This window comes from Amblyomma maculatum, chromosome 9 (assembly GCF_055883805.1).
Source record: "Amblyomma maculatum isolate TAMU_Amacu chromosome 9, ASM5588380v1, whole genome shotgun sequence".
Classification (NCBI taxonomy): Eukaryota; Metazoa; Arthropoda; class Arachnida; order Ixodida; family Ixodidae; genus Amblyomma; species Amblyomma maculatum.
In genome coordinates this window covers 28,863,377-28,884,339 of record NC_139352.1, presented here as the reverse complement: position 1 = coordinate 28,884,339, position 20,963 = coordinate 28,863,377, and the positions used below count along the sequence as shown (strand labels likewise).

The following is a 20,963-nucleotide window of genomic DNA, read 5'->3' as shown; positions in this document are numbered from 1 at the left end:
TGCGACAAAATATCCTGTAGTTCTGTCGTAACCATCAATTATTTCTGTAGTATTGTTTACATTTCTGTAGTTCTGTAGTTTTTCTGTAGTATATTTCTGTTGTCTGTAGTTCTGTACCACTTTTCTGTTGTAACTGCAGAAATTTATGATGTTACTGCAGAATGTTCTGTTGTCACAACAGGTTTCCCGTCAAAAACCGCACAGCAATTTTGTCGTAACATCAGAAAATTTTCTGTAGTTTTTTCTGACTGGGGTTCATCATTATATAGCAAACTTACATTTGGATCCATGTCGTATAAATTCTTGGTCTGAATCAGCAAATGCCACCAGTGCTCGACGACCTCCTTGTGAAATCTGGTGAAGAATGTCTTCGTTTCGGGCCCGATGACGAACAGCGGGAGGATGTAGAAGCACATGATAATGAAAAACAAAGGAATGCACGTCCTGAAAAAAATTAATTCACAACGATTACAAATAATACGGAGCTCAAAGTTCAATTATTTGCGCGCCGTTTCGCTTTTGACAGCTTTCTTTCATTTGCTCATTCAGTTTATTGTATCTTGGGAGCCTACATTTGCACGCTAAAACGTGCGCCTGGGACACAAACACCCCAGATAAATTCGTACTATTAGATGCCAGAAACAGCATGACAAAATATGGTGACAATTGTCCACAGAGAAGGAACGATAAGGTTCATAACTAATTATCGCGGCAAATACATTTCTACCTCAAATACCTCCCTTCTATACGCAGCAATATGCGGCCACAAAATGAAAGCAGTGTAGCAACAGTGTTACTCGATACGGGTGTTATCCTTCTACCCCGCACACTGTTTTGCTACAACAGAACAATCACCGTTTATTTAAACACCGTACATCACGAACAAAAGGAACTGACAAACGTAGTCCCCCAGCAATTGTCGCACGCCTTCCTTCTGTCCATCTTTAAGAGGAACAAATACTCATCTTTACTACGGAGGTAGAATACGATACCCAATCCTCCCGAGGCTTGTTCTGGAGGTTCAGCGCACCTGGCGTCTGCTTGGCGCCGGGCAAGCAATACCAACTGCGCTTTTTCTCGAGGCTGCTTGACGCGGCTGTCGCCTCATGGTATAAGGATGATGACACTGAATAGACGGTAACTGTGCTTGACGTTTAGCACTGCTTTTTTTTCCCGCAACGTACCAAATACGTTATTGTTAAGTTCCTATTGAAGGCTGGCGCCTTGTTCGTGTCTTTTCCTCCATTTAAGGCAGAATGCTAAGACGGTTGGTGTGTCATAATTATTTAAAAACATTAGTGTACAGAACGAAGACAAGGACGCACAAAAAGAGCAGGAGCAGCACTAAACATCAACTGTGGGTTTTACTGCGACAGAACGAACATACAGTTCGGAGGCGCAAGCTCACGTTGGTTTACAATAAGGCCAACAAAAAAGTAATCTAAATGTACAAACCGTTTCTGAGGTATATGTTTTCTTCTTGCGAGCACGCAAGTGAAAGCATGCTGTCGCAGTTATTGCCTTCGCGGTTAATGTGGCAGACATCACATATTTTCCGCCCTAACCTTTTAACTCTCTTAGGATCGTCAGTAATGTGTACACCCGAATCCAAATATATCGGACTCGAAGGGGATCGCGAAGTGTACACCTGATCCCAAATATATCGGATTTGAAGGGGATCGCGAAATAGTTCTTTATATTGATAATTACACAAAAAAAGATTTTAAACGGTCAGCTCCTGTGTACACCAGAAGTGTGCATACGGCATATCTATCACTATCACCGTAGGATTAACTTCTACTTGAACAGCAAAGCAGGCCATGCAAGAGCCGCAGCAGGTCTTCAGTGAGAAGAACTAACAACCAGTGTACCGAACCCCAGCTTTCCCGCATAGAAGCAGTGTCGCTTAAAAACTGTCATGCCAGACCAATCTCCACTTTCAACTGGACTTGATGTTTACCTCGTCCAGCGGTTATACGGCGTTCAAGCTGCCAGCAGAGCAGCCGACCAAGGCTGCGCGGGCTAACAGTAACCGTGTGGCACCAATAAAGAAACGTCGTTCGCTAACGCAAGGCGCGCAGTTCGATGTATCGAATGTTCCCCTGAACGGGAGTTCGATTTGGGGGGATTCGAGCTTTCCTTTGTTGCCTTTTGTGCGGCCGCTACCCGCGCACCTATTTTTTTCCGCCTCCGGAGTTGTGGTTGAACTACAGTGACAGGTCGTCCGCCTCAGGCGGCGGAGATATGTCCGGACGATTTGTCACTGTAGTTCGACCACAGCTCCACCCCGGAGTCTCAGTGGCTTTTGCAATTGGGGGCTTTTGTGGGCAGGAACACGGCATCGCTTCGACCACTGCACTCGCGTGACAGTCCGCGCGGGTCAGCGGGGGTGCGCCCTCCGAGATATCGCAAGGTACATCGCTCATGTTCTTGTCTGCTCGCCTTTGCCCGCACAATCCAGTGCGCACTCGAGCTTGCCCGCTCAGGGTCGTACTTGAGAGCGCCGCTCGAGCTTGTCAGTCGGGATGTAAACGATCCCCGAGAGGCGTATCTTGTGTTGGTTGCCCACTCTCTTGCCCTTGGTCACCCCGAGAGAGAGAGACCGATCACAGCCCGCCACTGCGTGTTTGCAGCGCGCATTCATCGTCACTTGAGCGCGCCGCAGAGCCTTGCTGCTCGCGCGCTCCGGGGTAGCGGTGACGGATTGTTTTTCACTTAAAAATGGTGTTAAATAAACGGCTTATTTGGGAGCTTTAAGGCTTATGTCATTGCAGCCGAGCGATCTCCTCCCTGCAAAGCTGGAGTGCGGTCTGCGCTGTTTCAGTGTGCGCGTGGTGACAGCTGATCGGGGCTGCGGCTCGAGAGAAGCTCGAACTTGCTGTGTTTGGGGGCCTATGCCTACTTAGAAATTACCGATATAGGCGAATATCACTCCTATACACATGCATATGATTTTCAAGGGCATATTCGGGAAGTTGAAGGCTGGGTCAGATGGCACATTGTCATGAAAAAAAAAAAAAGCAGTCAAAAGTCGAAACACAGAGAAGAGACGAGGCGCACACAACAACTTGTGTGTGCCTCGTGTCTTCTCTGTGTTTCATCTTTTGACTATTTTTGTTCAGCAATATAATCAGTAATTTGATATACCAGGGTTCGATATATCCAGGACAAACTATATTCGTTCAGCACGCATTGTAGACGCAAAGCACTTGAAACACTAAGAAATAAATTTTATTATTATTTTCTTGTCAAGTAGGGGGCTAGGGGAAGTTTCTTAATAGAGGGTAATTATTTGTTAAATTTTAAGCAGGAGAAAAAATTATTTGAGGGTTCTAACACTTGTCTTTATCTTTCCAAGGTGTGTGTGTAATGCCTCCGCAACTGCGGTTGTTTTCATTGTAGCTCTAGTCGAATGTTGGTTACCGCATATGATGAAAAATGTCTGATCTTACCTAATCAGCCTTCGAAACACAGCGATCACAAAAACAGTCATGCCATTTCTCTTCTGGCTCGTGATAATAAGGCACAGGAAGAATCCACTGTAATAGGAAAATAGGAGCAGTGTGAATTCATCAGGTCATAGCTTAGTATAAATTATCTATTGCCACTTAAAGCAGTATTCACAAACAAATAAATCTCATACAGCAGTGCTCTTGTTATAAGTTCATTTGTTTATCGGCCTGCGCTAGGCGTGTGCAACGATCCTTGTGACCTGCATAAATGCGTTGTATCAGGAACGTTTCTGCGGTGGCGGCTACCAGTTTCCCTGCATCTTTAAGGTAAGCAATTTCATCTGGTTCTCTATAAATAGGTTACGGTAAGCCATAATTTTACACCTGGAAAAAAAAATAAAAATTTGGTCTAGCTGCGCCAATGTTAAAGTTTCATTATTGAGTAAAGCCAAAGGGTTTGTACAGAACATGATTCCGCTACAATGTGCTCTAGTCCTTCTCCAAGATTGCGATTTTGATACTTTATTTCAGTGTCTGTATCTTTTATTAACCTTTCTCTCTCCTACATCTCTCTCTCTCTCTTTACCAGTACTACTTGCCTGAGGAAAAAGAAGGTGTCGACGCTGTTGAAGGCTCCTACTACAAGCATGGAAGGCCAGTACTGGGAGTTGATGAGGAAATTCAGGTAGCGTGCTGTGAGGAGAGTAGGGCATATTTTTTGCATTCTTTCTGCATCTCTAAGAGGAAGAGTCTACCTCCTTGGGCCAAAAGATACTAGGACATGTGCGCTTCCGCTACACATGTGAATACGCGGATGGCCTAAATGTTAAGTTGTTCAGTGCATCATGGCTGCTTTCGAGTTAGGCGGTGAAAATTGTAACTATTACTTTATGAAGGAGAAAAGAAGAGGCGCTGAGACCACGTAGAACGTGCTTAGGAAGCATGACTCAGCTAATAAGGTGGAAGAGGTTTATGCTTTGTGAAATTACTATTAATTTATTAACCCATGTCTTGTACAGTTTTGTGCTAGTCAGAACACAGACGACTGGCGCTGAATGAGTTTGCGGAATAAATATAGTCTGCCTGCATTTAGCGCTTTGACCGCAGTGAACGCGTCCGTAAGGCAGTAAACTAACAAACAAGGAACTACGATGGCAGGTGCCCTTACACGTGGATGTAAAAACTGGGAGACAGACTGAGTGAGGGACAGAGAGACAGATATCTGGACGAAGGGACAGATAGGCGGGTATAGCCTGCTTGGGCAATTGTCACTTAGCTAATAATTTTAACTTTGCAACTCTCAAATTTATCATGCCTGTATTCTCCACTAAGATAGTTGTCATCTCACTCGCCTCGAATTGGCTAAAATCATTATAATTGATCCTCAAGAAAAGGGACAGCGCCTTCTCTGCTTTCAACCGGAAACCATCTCGGGAGTTTCCGATGGTTTAGTATATTGGAGTTTTAAGGCGAAAGTCTTTATTGTCTCATTGTTGTCAGCAAAAGTGTCATGCTTTTGCGGTAGCTCTGATTGGCTGAGGTGAGGATGACGTCATAGAGGTCTTGACCAATCACAGAGCACCACCACAGTATGCGTGAATGTGTGCCTTATATGACCATCTGTCAATCAATGAATAATTACTAAATAATAATGGCTAATTATTGACTAATTATCATGTAGCAATGACTGATGATCAATCATCAATGGGTAAATAATGATGCAATTAAAAATGACCATGGCTAATTATAAAGTACTAATTAATGACTAATTAGTTCGATTATTGACAAGTCAAGAATATACTAACTAAAATGACTAATTACCAGTTACCAGTACCTAAAATAATTACTAAATAATGAACATATAATTACTGACTAATGAATAAATAAATATTTAGAGAAACTTAGATGTTTCTAGACATTGTGTAGACAATGCTTGGAACATTCTCGAACCTCGTCACCACTTGACAGCTCAATGCACTAGCAGAATGTGAAACAGTATTCGCTCCCTTTACTCGTAGCAGCATTCATCGCTACATGCAAAACAGTTGCGTAGCAGAATGCGGCACTCAAACGCCTTTCACCACTTTAGTCGCCAAAGTGTCTCGTAATTGTTTTAGTGTTTAGTATGATATGATTAAAAAATTAACGACTCCTATATTGGACAATTAGTAATAGTTGTCTCGTTTCTTTGTAACAAGCGTTATTTTCCCACTTGAAGGTGTTTATTTGTGACTGTATACTTTGCTCTACTCGGAACGTGAAATGAAGCATTGAAACAGCACGGGCTTGTAAACAATTATCAGGCAGTCGGTATGGCGGTAAGCAGAATTGATTTTTCAGTTTTGGCATCATTTTTACGGTATTATTGACTTCTTGCAAAACACACACTATTTAAATTTTAATTTATGCAAAAATAAACTGAACCCTCTAGATAATTTCCACTATGCGCTTAGCGCTGTCAGTTGCTGGTTCAAGGTGGGAGTAATAGATGTGGGACTTGCTTATATTTTTCTTCCTAGACAACAGTTCAGAATAAAAACAAATTATGGGGGACACTTAAGCTCCCCCTTGTAAGGGATACCCTTTCCAGCCCATATATGAAGCCCCGCTTACCGACCTGTATGAACATGCCTGCGTGGCCTGGGGTAACGTGAATGCAAAGGTCGTCATATATCCCTGCTTCTCATATAACCCTCTCATGTGAACGGAGTTTCTCGAGTATGGAGCTCCTGCCAAACGTAACACCAGGCAACCCTACATCCAGCGAGCGTTCGGTCAAGTCAGCTACAAGGTACCGCCTGGAAGCGCTATGCTAGGGGTTTTTCGCTCACAACGCTTACTACGATGGATGGCCGCCGACGCCTGATTATCGGTGATTGGGGCCTATAAGGCTAACTTTTCAAAAAATGAGCCAGAGCATAGAAAGCATTCACTGCAACTGACGCGTATGCAAAGGAAGTGAAAGATGCACCACAAGCTTACACACGTTGTCCGAGACTGTCAAGACGCAGTGGCCGAAGACGATATGGCTTAAGCTGAAGAGACGGAAGCCGTGCAGAAACTGCAGTGCGTAGCGGTCAGCGTCGGCCCGGTCGGCAACCCTGAGCAGGAGGCGTGTGTTCGAGGTCGCCGCAAAGGCCATCACGAACGGCAAAAACGCACCTGGGGGAAAATACAAGGTCGTCTTTGCACACGGGTGGGGACTATGAGTCGAGGCGCGACACGAAGTCAATGGCATGTGTGCCACGTAATGGTGCGTTTTGATGGACGTCGCCAAGCGTGATCTGCCAGGTGCGCTCGTTGTGGATCTTTTCTGTGAAATCATGTGCAAAACGAGGGGGGGGGGGGGGGTGTCAAGCTAACAAGAGGAAAAGTGACGAACGGGTTGGGTGTGTGGGACGTGGCTACAATAATATTTTTTTATTGGACCTTTATCAGTAATCATCCGGTCCTCTTAGAGACATGGTGATTACTCGTTGCTAAAGCATTCTTCATTTCGACCAACGTTAATGACATCGACTAATTTTTTCCCATTGTGCCTATACCATCAAGACCATGTTCATTTTCTTCTGAAGCCTATTCCGATCCCAGAGGAACCATTACCCACTTGGATGCAATGCTATACATGACAGACCTCCAATTTAGCACACAAGGTCAGCATAACCACATAAATTCTTTTAGGAGCAGAGGTAAAGGGATTTCTACTCACTTCGTTCTGTCCCACTTTTGAGCTTTATCGGCATGAAGAGGTCCACACAGGTGGCAGCTGCGATGACTACGCCAAGGAAACCTAAAAATATTCTGCACACATAGCAAAATGCACTAGTTCAATGAAACACAATATGCTTTTCATCAATAATTGTTGCCTCTTCCTTTCGCTTAGGATTACCCATATATTACAATATTCTCCAACTCTGCTTTAAGCGATCGTCACATCAAAGCTTAATCTTTCGCGCTGTGCTGTAAGTGCTTTATGCGCCGAAATATTTTAAGTGTTTTCTCAGCATGAATGGAAGTAAAGGGAATCGGTTTGGTATGTAGTTTTTACCTGCAAACTGAAGTGAAAATGCACTGAAGCTTCGTAGCTTTAATCCAGTGCCTCCAAAATCCGAAGGCCGCTTAAGCGACACCGTATTGCGGGGTTAAAGATAAGACTATCGTGGCAGCGATAAATTGGTCTTCTCAGTGGCCTAGGCCTCAATTTGCATGTCACTTCACGGATACTCATGCTGCTTTTTATTTTTACTTTTGACCTCTAATAGTAAGCCCCTTTCACTGATTTTGGTCATGTTTATCGGTTGGTCGGCTGGTTTGTCCAAAACATCTTACAGGAGCTGCCAACATGGGCAGCACTTTTCGGATAGAAATAAAACCCAGTGGCATCCTTGAATTTTAGTATCCGGCCTCAAGGACCCTCGTATTACGAGCCAGACACGGCTAATCCGGCTGCTCATTTGCCCCACGAAGGCACTTTCGAACACCTTTGTTAGGCGGGGCGTTATATCTATAATGACGGGTAGCCTCTGAAATACGACATTGCTTAAGATTATGTGTTAGATACTAGAGGAACAAATTAAGAAATTATTAATTAGACCGGTAGCAGAGTTAACAAGGATCACTAAGGAGAGTTGGAAAATGGCAGCCACAAACTGAGTTTCGTCATAAGGGGGAGTTTATCTGTGCTCACAGTTTTTCTTAGTTAAGTGGACCATGGAACTACTTAGTTGGCAAAACAATTTATAATGGCGTCAAGTCCAACTACCCATTTTGCTTACCCCGTGGTTCACTGAAAGATACAGTGACAACTCTAAACAGACTGTTTCGAATTTCCAGCGATATCTTATGCGCTAAATGCCAGGCTAGGGGATGGATGAAGGATCATACACGACACAAGCTTATGTCGAGCATTGACCTTCATCCGTCCCCTAATCTAGTACGTAGCGCGTACCTCTCCAATATGATCAACCAACTGGCCCCGGTGTTAGGATAGTTATAGATTAGGCCGTTAATGTAAAATTAGAAGAGGCGCTGGCTATGACTTATCTCCCTCTTGACGAAAATACAGTGGACTTTACACAGTACAGGAGGCCATTTCTGAACAATGAATTGTAAGAGCAAGCTTGAAGTCTCTTTACTGTAATGCAATATAATGTATGATTTATTAAATTATTCGCATAACTCCGCATTTATGTCCTCCAAATTTATATTCGTTCAACAACCGATTACGTTAATTTATGACACACTCAATGCGCAAATAGAGAAAAAAAAAGATTGAAATAAAATGTTTCGGTCTTCACGCAAACATTCATGGCATCTTACCAGCGCTAAATATTGGGAAACAGCTTGCAGATCTTTTTATAGAGTTAATGAGTGTTGTTCTTGTTTTTTATATCTATTGTTGCAGGGCGGCAAGCCAGTGAAGAAAGATCAGCACGGATGACGATGAGATAAGTTTAATGCCATGTCGATGGGCCTAGCCTGAGCGCTCCAGCTCTCACTACTGCCCGCTTCTCCTTCCTCGTCGCCCTTGCTTTCTGACAATCGCTTTTCTATTTCTTTTCTTTCCTAAATATTTCTACAGCTCCTTCGTTTAATAATTTTTGTGAGTGCATCTCTTCAGCTGACATTACTTACGAAGTGGTTGAGCACTTCTCAACAATTCGAGTGTTTATAACTTATACGCAGTTTCCTTTAATGCCGGCGGTGTGCGACGCCACTATCCGTTAATGGGTAATGGCTTGCCGCTGCTATGATCACCGAATGAGATCTGGCCCAGGAAGCTTGTGCACCACGGATCGTACACATCTGACAGCCGAGCCCCAGGAGCGCATCGAGCGGCGTGGGCAGGATGATGTCCTCATGAATAGGGGCGTCTACAGGCCGCTGGAGTCCTTTAGTCGGGTCTATTCGTCGTGCTTTGTGGTCGTGTTTTCAGATGTGGATGACGTTTCGAATCCGTGGCGTCCTCTGACGCGTGTCACCTGTCTGTCATCGTATCCGGTGAACAAAGTGGGGAGACATCGTCCCTGCCCACACCGTTCGATGTGTTCTTTGGGCTCGACCGTCGGAAATTCAAGGTCAGGATAGGAAGAACCTACCCCGAAGGTTCCACCTAAATGTTACGGGCCGACAAGAAAGTAAAGAAAGATCATGATGGCTTGCGATAAGATGATTTTAATGAAATTTCGTTTGGTGTGACGCAAGCGCTTCTGCCCCCGTCACTGATCGGCCCTATATTTAATGCTCCGGGTGTTCTTGTCCGGATACGTTCTAAATACTGCTTCGTTCTAATATGTGAACACTTGACTAAAGCAAATATTTGGAGTTGGTTCTGATATTTTAAATTGTTAATGACAGTGCGATAGCTAATAAATACCAAGGTTGTATATGTCCTACTCTAAAATATAAAATAAACCACTTACACAATTGCTTTTTCTGTTGTGCTCCACTGATGCGGTTTCCCCGTGACACAGTCTGACACTTGAATTTTTACCATTGATGGTGTTACTGCCAGAACAAAAGAGCAATTAGTCTGGGGAACTTTGGAGTTATTAGGCTCACGTAGAGTCACAATTCAGTTACGTTGCATATATATGACCAAGTTTACAGTCGCGCTTGGTTTCCATAGGTTTGTACTCTATGAAGGTTGGTGTTCATTACAGAGGAGAATGACATTGCTCCTGAAAATGGTACTCCTGTTCCAAGCGCGATCACTTCATTGGTTGCAAAGTAATAATCTTATGCTTGCATCTAACGTTATTCTAAACCAGACGCAACTAAGGCTGCCTAAAAGCAAGTGTGTTCTAAGAGTAGTATTTACGATGCTTGGCGTAGTTTACATAACTCCTCTTATTGTGCCTAGGTAAGCTATTAACAAATATACAGCATGGTTTTAACACTCGGTTTTGCATTCTGGATAATTGTGTCAATTTCAATTGCACACACCAGTAAAGAGTGTCGGCTTGCGTCTGTAAAAAAAGGAACCTTACGCAAAGCTTTCTTTATTTTTTTTCTGACCTGGAAATATAGCCGACCAATTGGAACAGTTACCATGCGAAACTGTCACCCTTTCACCGCTACAAGAACTAATGTCAAAATACACGATGAACTCTACTCCGAGGTCCTGTGCTCACCAACGTTTAATGTTCCTGCTTGCCTTCATAGAGGCGTAAACTGCTGGCTTTTGTTTGATTGTTCTTAAAGCCTCTCCTTTTAAATTACAGAGTCGCAAACATGTGCTGTTTTAAATATTTTTTAAGCCTCACAAGCTCTAATTTTGATCTTACACGTATGTCAAGTGTAAATCCTACTCATGAAAAATACGAATGTACCTCCCAATATCGTCCCGATTTACTGCTGCATTTATACTTTCCCCTTGAGCCCTTAACGCTAATCTTGCCTCAGCTTGCGCTGAGGATTACATTCAGAGATTTTAGATTGCATTAGCTTAAGGGGAACGGTTTTCAGTGCTATGATTTTTGTATTAAGCTGTTGTCATCCAAGGTCAACTAATAAAGCCTCTTTACAACAAGTTTTTCGTAGGCACTAAAGATTCAAATTCGCACCGAATCTGTTTTAGTAACCGCAGTCAATGTTTGGTCGCTACGTGAAAACCACTGGCTAAACTAGCACCGTCCTAGGTCTCTTCGTAGGAAGACCAAGAAATAGTGTTTAAGTGAAGTAAGCGCTCATCTGTTAAGCAAGGAACAGAAAACGTATTCACTGCGCCTAGTTCACCGTCACGTTCACTGTGCCCTGAGTGGGGCAGCTATGCATTTCGGCCTCTCTTTTTTTGCCAGAACTACTACCAGCCCTTATACTGCGCGCGTAGACTGTATGTCTGTGTTGTCCAGCACGAAACGAAACAACCCGCTATCAACCAAACAATTCTTTCTGCTCCATGTTTTATAGCGAATACATCCTATCTGATAAAAAATTTACAGCGACAATAGAGACGTGTAGTTTAGTGCTACTGCACGAGCGTTAGTAAGTATGCACAGATCACCACGCTGGCGACAGATTTCACCACATTCCGGTCATATTCCAGCTGACTCCGCGCGCAGGGCCCAATCAGTGCGTGCTGTGCTGACGGTGCGAGGTAGTGGTAGACGGCCGCGATAAGTGACAGCGCTAAGCTAAGTCTCTAATAAACGGTACAGCTCAGTCGTCTCTTTGCCTGATAAATCACCGTGACTTCATTTTCTTCAGAACATTCTGCATTTCTATGAGCACGCTTGCAGCACCCCTAAAGCTATGGTTTGCCTTCGTGTAACTATTGTGACAAGATGCTGCATGCAATTTTAACTATATCTTATACTAGGTCTACACTGATGATGTTCAGAACATACCTGTATTGACCATGTTTTGCAGATCTTCTTGAGTACAATCATCTAAAAAACAGATTCCCAGCCGAAGCAGGCGAAGCTCTGGTTGTACCAAGTGTGCTTTGTAGTAACTCATCTAGAAAACAGCAGAAATTCATGTCAAAGGAGGTGGGGGTTGGAAAGCGTCGAGAATATGTACAATCGTGAGGAGACTATCTAAGCGCGCTGGAACGGTGTGCTGCGAAAGTAATCCTAGCGCTCATCTGCTGTGTTAGGCCAATATGCTCGTTTGTTGCTTTTCTATGTATAACATCGCTTACGAGCGAGTAAACTGCCTGACAAAACACCTGCCCAAACATTTCGTCTCCTTCGCTCTTCACAATGAAGGCTCGAACGCTTCGAGGACAAACTTGCTCATGTCTCAAAGCTGCGACGCGAAATCTGGACGCGCCCTCTGGGGGCTGATGGCGCAAGTATGTGTGACGATGGCTGGTAATGCTGCTTTCACTTGCTGGCAATTCATTTGCTGGGCGCAAAACGTGTGAAGTGCAGCATCGAGACTATGTCTACTGCTTAAACTTACCTAAGGTCTATAAGTTAACTCAATCTGCCTTACCACTTGTATTTATTTTTTCATTCTCGAGCTGGCCTCTACTTTCTACAACCCGCTGGCTAATGTGGTTCTGTTTGGTTTGGTTTATAGGGTTTAATCCCCCAAAACAAATCTAGATATGAGGAAGTCGGTAAAGAGGGGCACTAGAAATATTGACCCCTTGCTGTTTAACGTGCACTGACATCGCGCAGTAACCGGGCTTTTTGCTTACCGCCTTCATCGGGAAGCGGCAGGTGCTACCAAAATCGCACCCGCGTTTTTGCTGGTGGCGTCACCTGAGTGGGATTGAAGCTTCGGTAGAATTGTCGATGACCCAGATTCGTCAGAAGCTACATTCAGTCCTCAGCTGTAGTGTGTCAAAGCTGGATATCTTTAGTTCCTCCGTTGCCTGGTAAGTATCTCAGACATCACCAACAGCTGCTTAGCAGCTGATGGAAGTAGAATGCTGGATATCAAGAACGATACGATGGAAGGTCCTCAGAAATCATTGTATAACTTGTCAAGTTGCCAAGGTACCGGCAGTCAGTCACTATCCTACACATAGGATTAGTACTTGAACTCTATATTGGCTCATCTGGCCAGAGGTAGAGTTCTTTGACAGTAGATGCAGGGATCGTCGGCTATCAGTGGTCGAACAGCGTTTCTCTTCTTTTAGAGCATTGTGATACGTGTTAAGCAAAGATGGTGCCTGGCACTAATCGCCTGCATATTTCCCGCACCTAACCCCAACGAAGGGATGTAAACCGGTTCATTTCCTAGTTATCTTCCTTGACATTTAATGTTATCAAGTTAAGGGACCCATTCATTGATGATGTGGCATCGGCGTCAGCGCAGGCGTTGACGTTGAGGTCAAACAATCGCTAGCATGGCGCTGGCTGGCGGTATGAGGTAGCTGACATGACACACACAGACTTGGCGTAGAGTTTCTTGGAGTTATGTTTATGCAGGAGCTGACAACTCGCCCTCTGCATTCATATGGGAGAGTGACATTAGAATCGCCCTGCCAGCAACTTTGCATTCATGTTATCGGCAGACCATGCAGGCATGTCCATGTTATACGGCGTGCCTAAAGCGGGTCTTTATATTTGGCCGGGGAGCCTACGTTACCCTTAAAGACAGAATTCAAGTGTCACCAATAAATGTTTCACGTCCCTATTTCAATCCCTGCGAAAGTTTGTCTATGATAGATGCACTTTGTCGTATGCCCTGACACGATGTGCACCTCCTCTGATAGAAAGAAATGGCGTATATCTCAGACCTTCAATGCCGCAAATTTGCGTTCAATCGCGTTAGTACAAATAGTATCGCTGCAAGCTGTCTACATTCTTAATTTCCATACAACCCATAGACGTATGGTCGCATGCGGTCTCACTATGGGGTGCATGATGTCCAAGGTGGTATCCATCATTTCTCCAATGGCTGTGGCGTTCTTGGGGTAGACGACTACATTACAATACTGGCCATGCGAGACGTCATTGCCGTAGCTGTCCCGAACGACGGTGGCGATGCATTCGTCGAAGGCCCCCGGATCGGATCGTGATCCTTGAAGTAGTCCTGTCGGGTATTTTCCCGTCGCATCAAACACTGCAAGCACAAACAAGCACAAATTTCAGTTGCAAAAAAGGCACGCTGTTACGATATACAAGAGTGTTGGCATTCGCTCTATGAGCTTGACCTGAAGTAGTTGTCTTACTCAATTAATAAAGAAAAATACAACTGGGGTCTCTGCACGCTTGAACGTTTGCGCATGCATCAAACGGGTCAGAAGGATAGGCGTCGAACAGAAGATGGCGATATAGTAAGATGTTAACACGAATGTGTGCGAACTTTTCAACAGTAGTTCCCAATGTTCAATACATTGATCAATAGTAAGGTGGCAGTGGAGGTCTGTTGTGAAACATTACCTTTCAGTATGGGACACAAAATAGAACCACTGAAGGTACCAGATCAATTATTACCATGTTTTTGTTTTGTTTAGCAAGATGCTTTATTTAAGCGAACTCTGCTAGCAAAACCTCTTTTTTATACCTAATGTGGCCTTCTACAAGGTTGGTCGTAATCAGAATATAGACCGCTAACAGTGCGCCAGGGACTAGAGTATTAACACAGGTGGCTGATACTGACGCCAAATCATACGACGCCATATAAACCTGTCCTTATGACGGCTTTACAAAGAGACAAAGAACAAGAGCTGTAATCTCCTATTCCATTGAACTCCTGTGCCCACTGATGCCACGACGCTTAAGTTTGGTTTCAAACAGTCGTAAGCTTCTGGTTCACACTTACGCAATCTTTGAGCAGAAGCCAGCGGTATTTTCAGGCATGATGTTTTGCTTCCTGCACCTAAGCGTTAATTCTGCTATTGTAAAGCCGACAGAAAGCAAAACTTGACGTCATTGTTATAAAATTCATGCAGTCAATACTCTGAAGGAGGCTAAAGGCCACCTTTGGGCACAATTGGATGAAATAAAAACACAAATATGCTTGAAAGGCAAATGTTGCCTGAAATGAAACCCCCAAGCGAACGATCCGCAGTGAAATCCTGGATTGTTAAAACCAAAATATTTCAATACTGTTGAAATATTTCGATTATACTTGCTAAAACCTAAAGATTTAGTTTTCAGTTGCTCACGTACTTGAAGGATTCCTGATATATTCACTGAAATTTATAGTAATGGAATTTCAATTTGACGTAGTGCCGCATGCAGAAATATCAGATATTGTGGAGTTGCGAGAGGGCACTCCAACTGCGCCTGGTATTTCTGCAAAAACTCTGCTCCTGAATAGTAATATGTTCTGCTCCTAAAACCTGCTGCTTACAACAGGCATCGCCATGCTTCTATATTCAATTTACACTATCGAGTCATACCCTTAAAATCAGACCTTAAGCTTTCGAGTCACACCTTTAAAAGCACACCTTAAGCGGATACCCAATTTTGAAACGTAGGACACCATGCGTTAAACCTAAACGCTACAGAGAAGCGAAAGACATCAAGCGGGCAAAAAGCTTAATACATTGGGCGCGGCGACTACAAACTGTTCATTATCAAGGATCGCAACGCAGTAAATTATTACATTAGACTACGTGATAAAAAGAAAGCCAGTGAGGCCAAAGCACTACAACTGCAGCGCGTGTGCAGTACCACCCACGTGCCATTTTAGAGCAGACAGAGATTGCGATTATTTCTAGAAAGCAAGAGCCCTCGACATCAGAATACCATTGTAGCAAAATGAATTTTAAGGCATCGTGATAGACGCAAGACGAAAAGGGGAATAAGTACATTTTTTTTAGTCGATATTTATTGCCTCAGGGCATCAGTAGGTTATGAGATGAAGGATGACTAAATGATTAAATGAATGGAAAAAGGCTGGCTGATTTTATGAAGTCCAGAAGTGAACGATGATGAGGTCCCTGCGTCCAAGTGACGTATGAGGCAGGATTGGTTGCTGAAAGGCCAGCTATTCTCAGGTGCCGGATTCTTGTTGGCTTGAGTGCTGGGCAGTCCCACAGCAAGTGGTGGATGTCGGCCTCGACATCTTCGTTGTTACAGATCGGGCATCCTGGGCGAGGATATAAGTGTTGGAAGTATGACCACGTCCTAGTTACAGCTGGTGTAAGGGCAACACCGACCCGGATCCTCCTAAGCGCAGCCTCCTCTGCACGGGTGAGACCGCGGGGAAGGGATATCGCACACGGAGGGATAAGTGCACGTGTGTGGCGCCGGAGGTGCTCCTTTCTTGACAAAAGAAGGGTAGCGTCGTCGACTTCGAGAAGCCGTGGGATTGATGCGTCTTGGTTCACAAGGCGGGTTGCAAAATCAGCTTGACTTTGGGAAGGCAGCAGATCCCGTGGGGCCCACTCAATGCGTATTGATTGTGGGATGCGCGCCGCAAGCTGGTGGATGTCCTGGCAAATTTTAGGGCAGCGGCTGACACGTCGGAGCAGACGTACTGCTTGAAGTGCGTCAGTGCGGATGACAACGTGGGCTGTAGGGAGCATGGTTATAGAAGTCACAGAGCAGAGTGCCTCCTGAACTGCCACAAGCTCAGCGCAGAAAGATGTAAGTGGTTCCGAAAGCTGAAACGTAGTTGTCTGATTCAGGCTAGGTCTCCGTGGACAGTAGATTGCCGTTTTGGCTTCACAGCCTTGCAGGCTTCCATCTAAGTACACTACTATGGAATCTTGAGGCAGGTTAGTATCTTGCTCTTCAAATCTTAATTACACGTTCATACACGTTAATACGTTAATCTATTACACGTTAATAGCAGCTAAATCAAATGCGGCTTTGGGAAAATAATATAACTGAGCAAATTGTAAAACAATACTTTTACTTCTGTGCCGATTTGCTAGAATTAGCTGAACTTGTCGGTTCATTTGGCCTATTTTGCAAATAGGTTCAATCGTTAGGAAAGCCAAGAAAATAAATTTCAAGTCGTTCGACACCGCCAAACATTGATATTCATGGAATGGCACCATTCAGGGCACACCTGCGTAAATTTAGCTACTTAATTTTTTTTATTGTAGGTGTTTATTTGATTTTTTATTTACTTATGATATAATTACGTGGTGTACACCGGGTCACGTGGCAGGCAACCTCTCTCGGCGCTGAGGCGAACACCTGTTGTAACGGTAATGTCAGGGGACGATTGTCACATGACCCGAATCTTACTAAACATGCGCTGTGGGTCTGACGTTTTAAAGCGTTGTAATACCGTTAAAAAATCAGGAGAGATAGATATGAAGGGACAAAAAACATAAAATTTCGTTTAACACGACAGGAAAAAATGAACTTATTGGCCGAGTCATGGAAATTTGGCATTTACTTTGATCCTGTCAATTTCTCGCCCGTTTTCTTTGCTACATTTTTCGAGCTCTAGCTCATTTGATTCTTAATAACCAATCGTTTTTGTTGGCATTCCTAAAAATGAATAAAAAGCTTTTGTGATATTTTAAAATATAGGGGCTAAGCTTTTACTTCGACTTTCTGGCGTTTTTTTACAACCCATGCATTATTTCTTTTTATTCTTTGATTCAATATCACCTTTTGGCTTCGAGTTGTCAATCGTTTTTATAAAAATGTACATTTTTCTAGCCTTACCCTGCTTCTGTGACGATACTTTTTGATTCCTTTCGTTTTCTTGGTGTTCTGGTGTATTTTGCTCTTCGTTTCTGGATATTACTGTCCTCTTTCTTTGCACAGGGTACGGCACACGCGCTGTTGTTCTGTTTTGGCCTCACCAGCTCCACTAACACCCCTTGCTCAATTGTTGCCGCATCTTATTGTGCTGTTGTTGTTGTTTTTTTGTCAATTAGCATTTCGCACCCATCCTGTCTACAGTCATTCGGTTACTGAGTCATTGTAAAGCTGGCTTTGCTATAGCGCTGGTTAGCTCTTTTTAGAAATAGCTTTCTCTTAGTAAAGAGCAAGAGGATGTGGGAGTCGTGCTTGCAACCAAAACAAAAGGCGAAGTATCTCCCGCACCTTTCCCCCTTGTCGGTAAACATGTCATCCTTCTCACACAGAAACGCTTCCTCAATTTCATCATCGTGGTCGTCACAGTCGCATATCCTTAGCAAAACAAAAGGCGAATAACTTGTCACGAACATCAAATCCGAGTGTCTCATTCCAGGAATGAAACAAAAGGAAACAACAACGTGCAGAGAAACTTGTAACGTCTTCGCCTTCAATTTCCATTCAAGGCCACCCCTGACATAACCGCCCACTTTCTCGATCAAAGAACTGACATCCCTGTGCAAGCCTAAGGGAAAAAAGGCAACAAACAAATAATGCAACCATTGCCCAGGTGTCACCGCGCACTGTGCTTAGCCTCATGAGTGGAAGGCAATTGCGGATATATGTCAGACTCCATATTTCTTCGCACGCACGTGCACAAACAAGATATCTGCGTCACACACATATTTTTCAAGTATCTTGGTGAGCTGTTCTGCACATAGAATAGTCTATGGTTCGGCTATCTGGTAATTTATTTAAACTGGCATTTGTAGTGCGAACAGATACAGACAGAGATTGTATTTTTCTTTCTGTCTGTGGCTGTACGCTACTAGTATACCTGTTTGCGGCGCACAACTTGAGAGCTACTCACCAACTGGGCGTTATGCCGTTCTTATTACTATGATTACTTCTTGTTTTAGATTTCCTCTGGGATAACTTTGATTGTCTTGGAAGGTACGTATTATAAATAAATCTGATAGAACTACGTTTAAAATATGAAGCCAACTTTCTGCGCACGCAAGATAATGAAAGTTTTATTTCGATAGAAATACTGCGCCAGGTTTCGGCCAGTCGCGTCGTCCCGGGAAGGCCCACGTTTGAACTCGAAGAGCCGCGAAGAAGCAGAAGAAGAGAAGAAGAAAAAGAAGGAAAAGAAGAAAGAGAACTAAAAGAAAAAGAAGAAGAATAACGGTCGTTCACCCGCATCTAATGCTTTCGCTCCACATTCTGTTCAGCTGCATTGAACGCTTCTCATTTATATGTGGACTAGTATCTCACGCTTTCGCGTCATACTCTTAAAGGATGAGACTAAGTGTCCCCAATAATGTAGCACCTTACACTAATACGGCGTGATAGGGGAATATAATGTCGCAGGGAAAACAGCTTCCCCTGTTGCTATCGCAATTCAATGAGGAGTTAAACCACAACACTTATTTTTTTATGTATGCACATAAGATGATATATGAGATGCGTAGTAATCTCAAGTATTGTTATCTATGTTTTATGTTGTGTACTCTCGAATACTGTTTCGAAAAATCTGGTAGTTCAACCTAGTTTGGCACCAAAAAGGCGAAACATTGACATTTTTTAATATTTCCCTTATAGCAGTTACTTGTATGCGACAAACAATGAGCTAAAGTACCATGTACTAGGTGCAGATATGCAGAAAGTTGGTGTCTGGATTTTGTGTGTGTGGTTCCCATGGCATTGGATGAAAAAAAAAAGTAGTACATAGATACAAGCCTTTCTGGATATCTGTCGCCGTTTATATTCATAAAGTATACGTAAAGTGTATTTATTCTCAGTCGTTTTCTTTTCAGTTCTTCTGTTTCCAGGCTTCCTATTAATCTTCGTTCAATGCGCTTTGATTTATTAGGCTTAATGTCCCAAATACATATAGGTAATAAAAGAAGCCGTTCCCTCAAGGGTTTCATATTGTTACGCATATTTACAACAATATGGGTTTCTTCACACACGGACCTCACAGAGTACAGTCTCATGGCGTTCCGCCTTCCCCAAATTATGGCCGTCGCAGTCGGAAGAGAACCCGGTTGCCCTGGTTCAGTTGTCGAGCGCCCTAACTACTCGGCTGCAGGGGCAGAACGCGTTCAAAAGGGCCGTTTTCTTAAGTACAAGGCTGTATTCCAAAACCGTAGATTTTGGTGATATGACTATTTTAAAACTTATAAGACAATTTTTCTGCTGCACTATATACTTTGTATCTAATCATACTTGTTTATTCATACATCAAATTTTTTGCAAGCGTTCTTCTTGCTACCTTATTGTCTGCATGCTCTGCTCGTCAATTTACCTTTTATCTCCTCCATGTTCCCCTTACTTTCGCTTAGTGGCTAAATCTGGAATCTCCATGTGATCTTTTTGAAATAAACGACCAGCACGAAGCAGAATGCCATTTCAATGCCAGTCGCGCCATTTGGCTTATTCTTGACACTTAAATAATGTGAGAGGTCCCTCTTTCTCCTTTTATAATAAGCTATATTAACTCTAATGTGTGTCGTCAACCCACCCGCCTGTCATCATCATCATCATCATCATAATCAGCCTGACTATACCCACTGCAGTGCTAAGGCCTCTCCTATATTTCTACAATTAACCCGGTTCTGTGCAAGCTGCATCCACTTGACCCCTGCGAACTTCTTAACCTCATCCGCCTACCTAACTTTCTGCCGTCCCCTGCTACGCTTTCCTTCCCTTCAAATCCAGTTTGTTACCCTAAGCGACCATCGGTTATCCTCTCTTCGAACTACTACAAGGAAGACCTTCGTATACGTGTGCTCCGCCGTGGTGAGTAAATGGTTAAATGTCTCGACTGCTGACCCAGGGAGGCGTAACCGAACCCTGGCCGCGGCGGCCGCTTTTCGATGGAGGCGTAACGCAAGGCGCCCGTATCCTGTGCGATGTCAGAGCGCGGAAAATTACCCCCAGTGGTCAAAACTTCCAGAGCCCTCCACTGCCGCGTTTCTCATAGCCTGAGTTGTTTCGAAACTTTAAACCACATAAACCAAAGCAAGCCTTTTCAGGTGGAAACAATAGAACAAATGGGCTGTTTAAATGCTTTTTTTCCTCATCTACATAAAATCCGGACGTCCTTCGTTTAGGACATGTAAACATAGCACGCTATATTTTTGTCCTTGCCTTTAGTTCATGGTTTATGAGGTTTAACCTCCCAAAGTGGCTTAGGCTGTGACACATAACGCGTGGAGAGGTGCGAAAATTTGTACCGCCTGGTGTTATCAACCTTCACTGACAGCACAGCACATGGGTGCCACGCTTTTCATCTCCATCACGAAGAGGCCACTGCAGCCGGGATTTAATACCG

General features: G+C 43.7%; 1 protein-coding gene across 1 annotated transcript in view; it reads right to left on the bottom strand.

Moving 5' to 3' along the window:
• Positions 1-20,963, bottom strand: part of LOC146178708 (nose resistant to fluoxetine protein 6-like) — a 44,624-nt gene that overhangs the window by 21,254 nt on the left and 2,407 nt on the right. Inside the window, exons 2-9 of the mRNA XM_084580015.1 lie at positions 13,762-13,973; positions 11,801-11,912; positions 9,875-9,959; positions 7,162-7,253; positions 6,435-6,614; positions 4,052-4,145; positions 3,453-3,539; positions 279-444 (exon numbers count right to left, since the gene is read on the bottom strand). Coding sequence (XP_084436141.1) covers positions 279-444; positions 3,453-3,539; positions 4,052-4,145; positions 6,435-6,614; positions 7,162-7,253; positions 9,875-9,959; positions 11,801-11,912; positions 13,762-13,973 — 1,028 coding nt within the window. The remainder of the gene's footprint in view (positions 1-278; positions 445-3,452; positions 3,540-4,051; positions 4,146-6,434; positions 6,615-7,161; positions 7,254-9,874; positions 9,960-11,800; positions 11,913-13,761; positions 13,974-20,963) is intronic.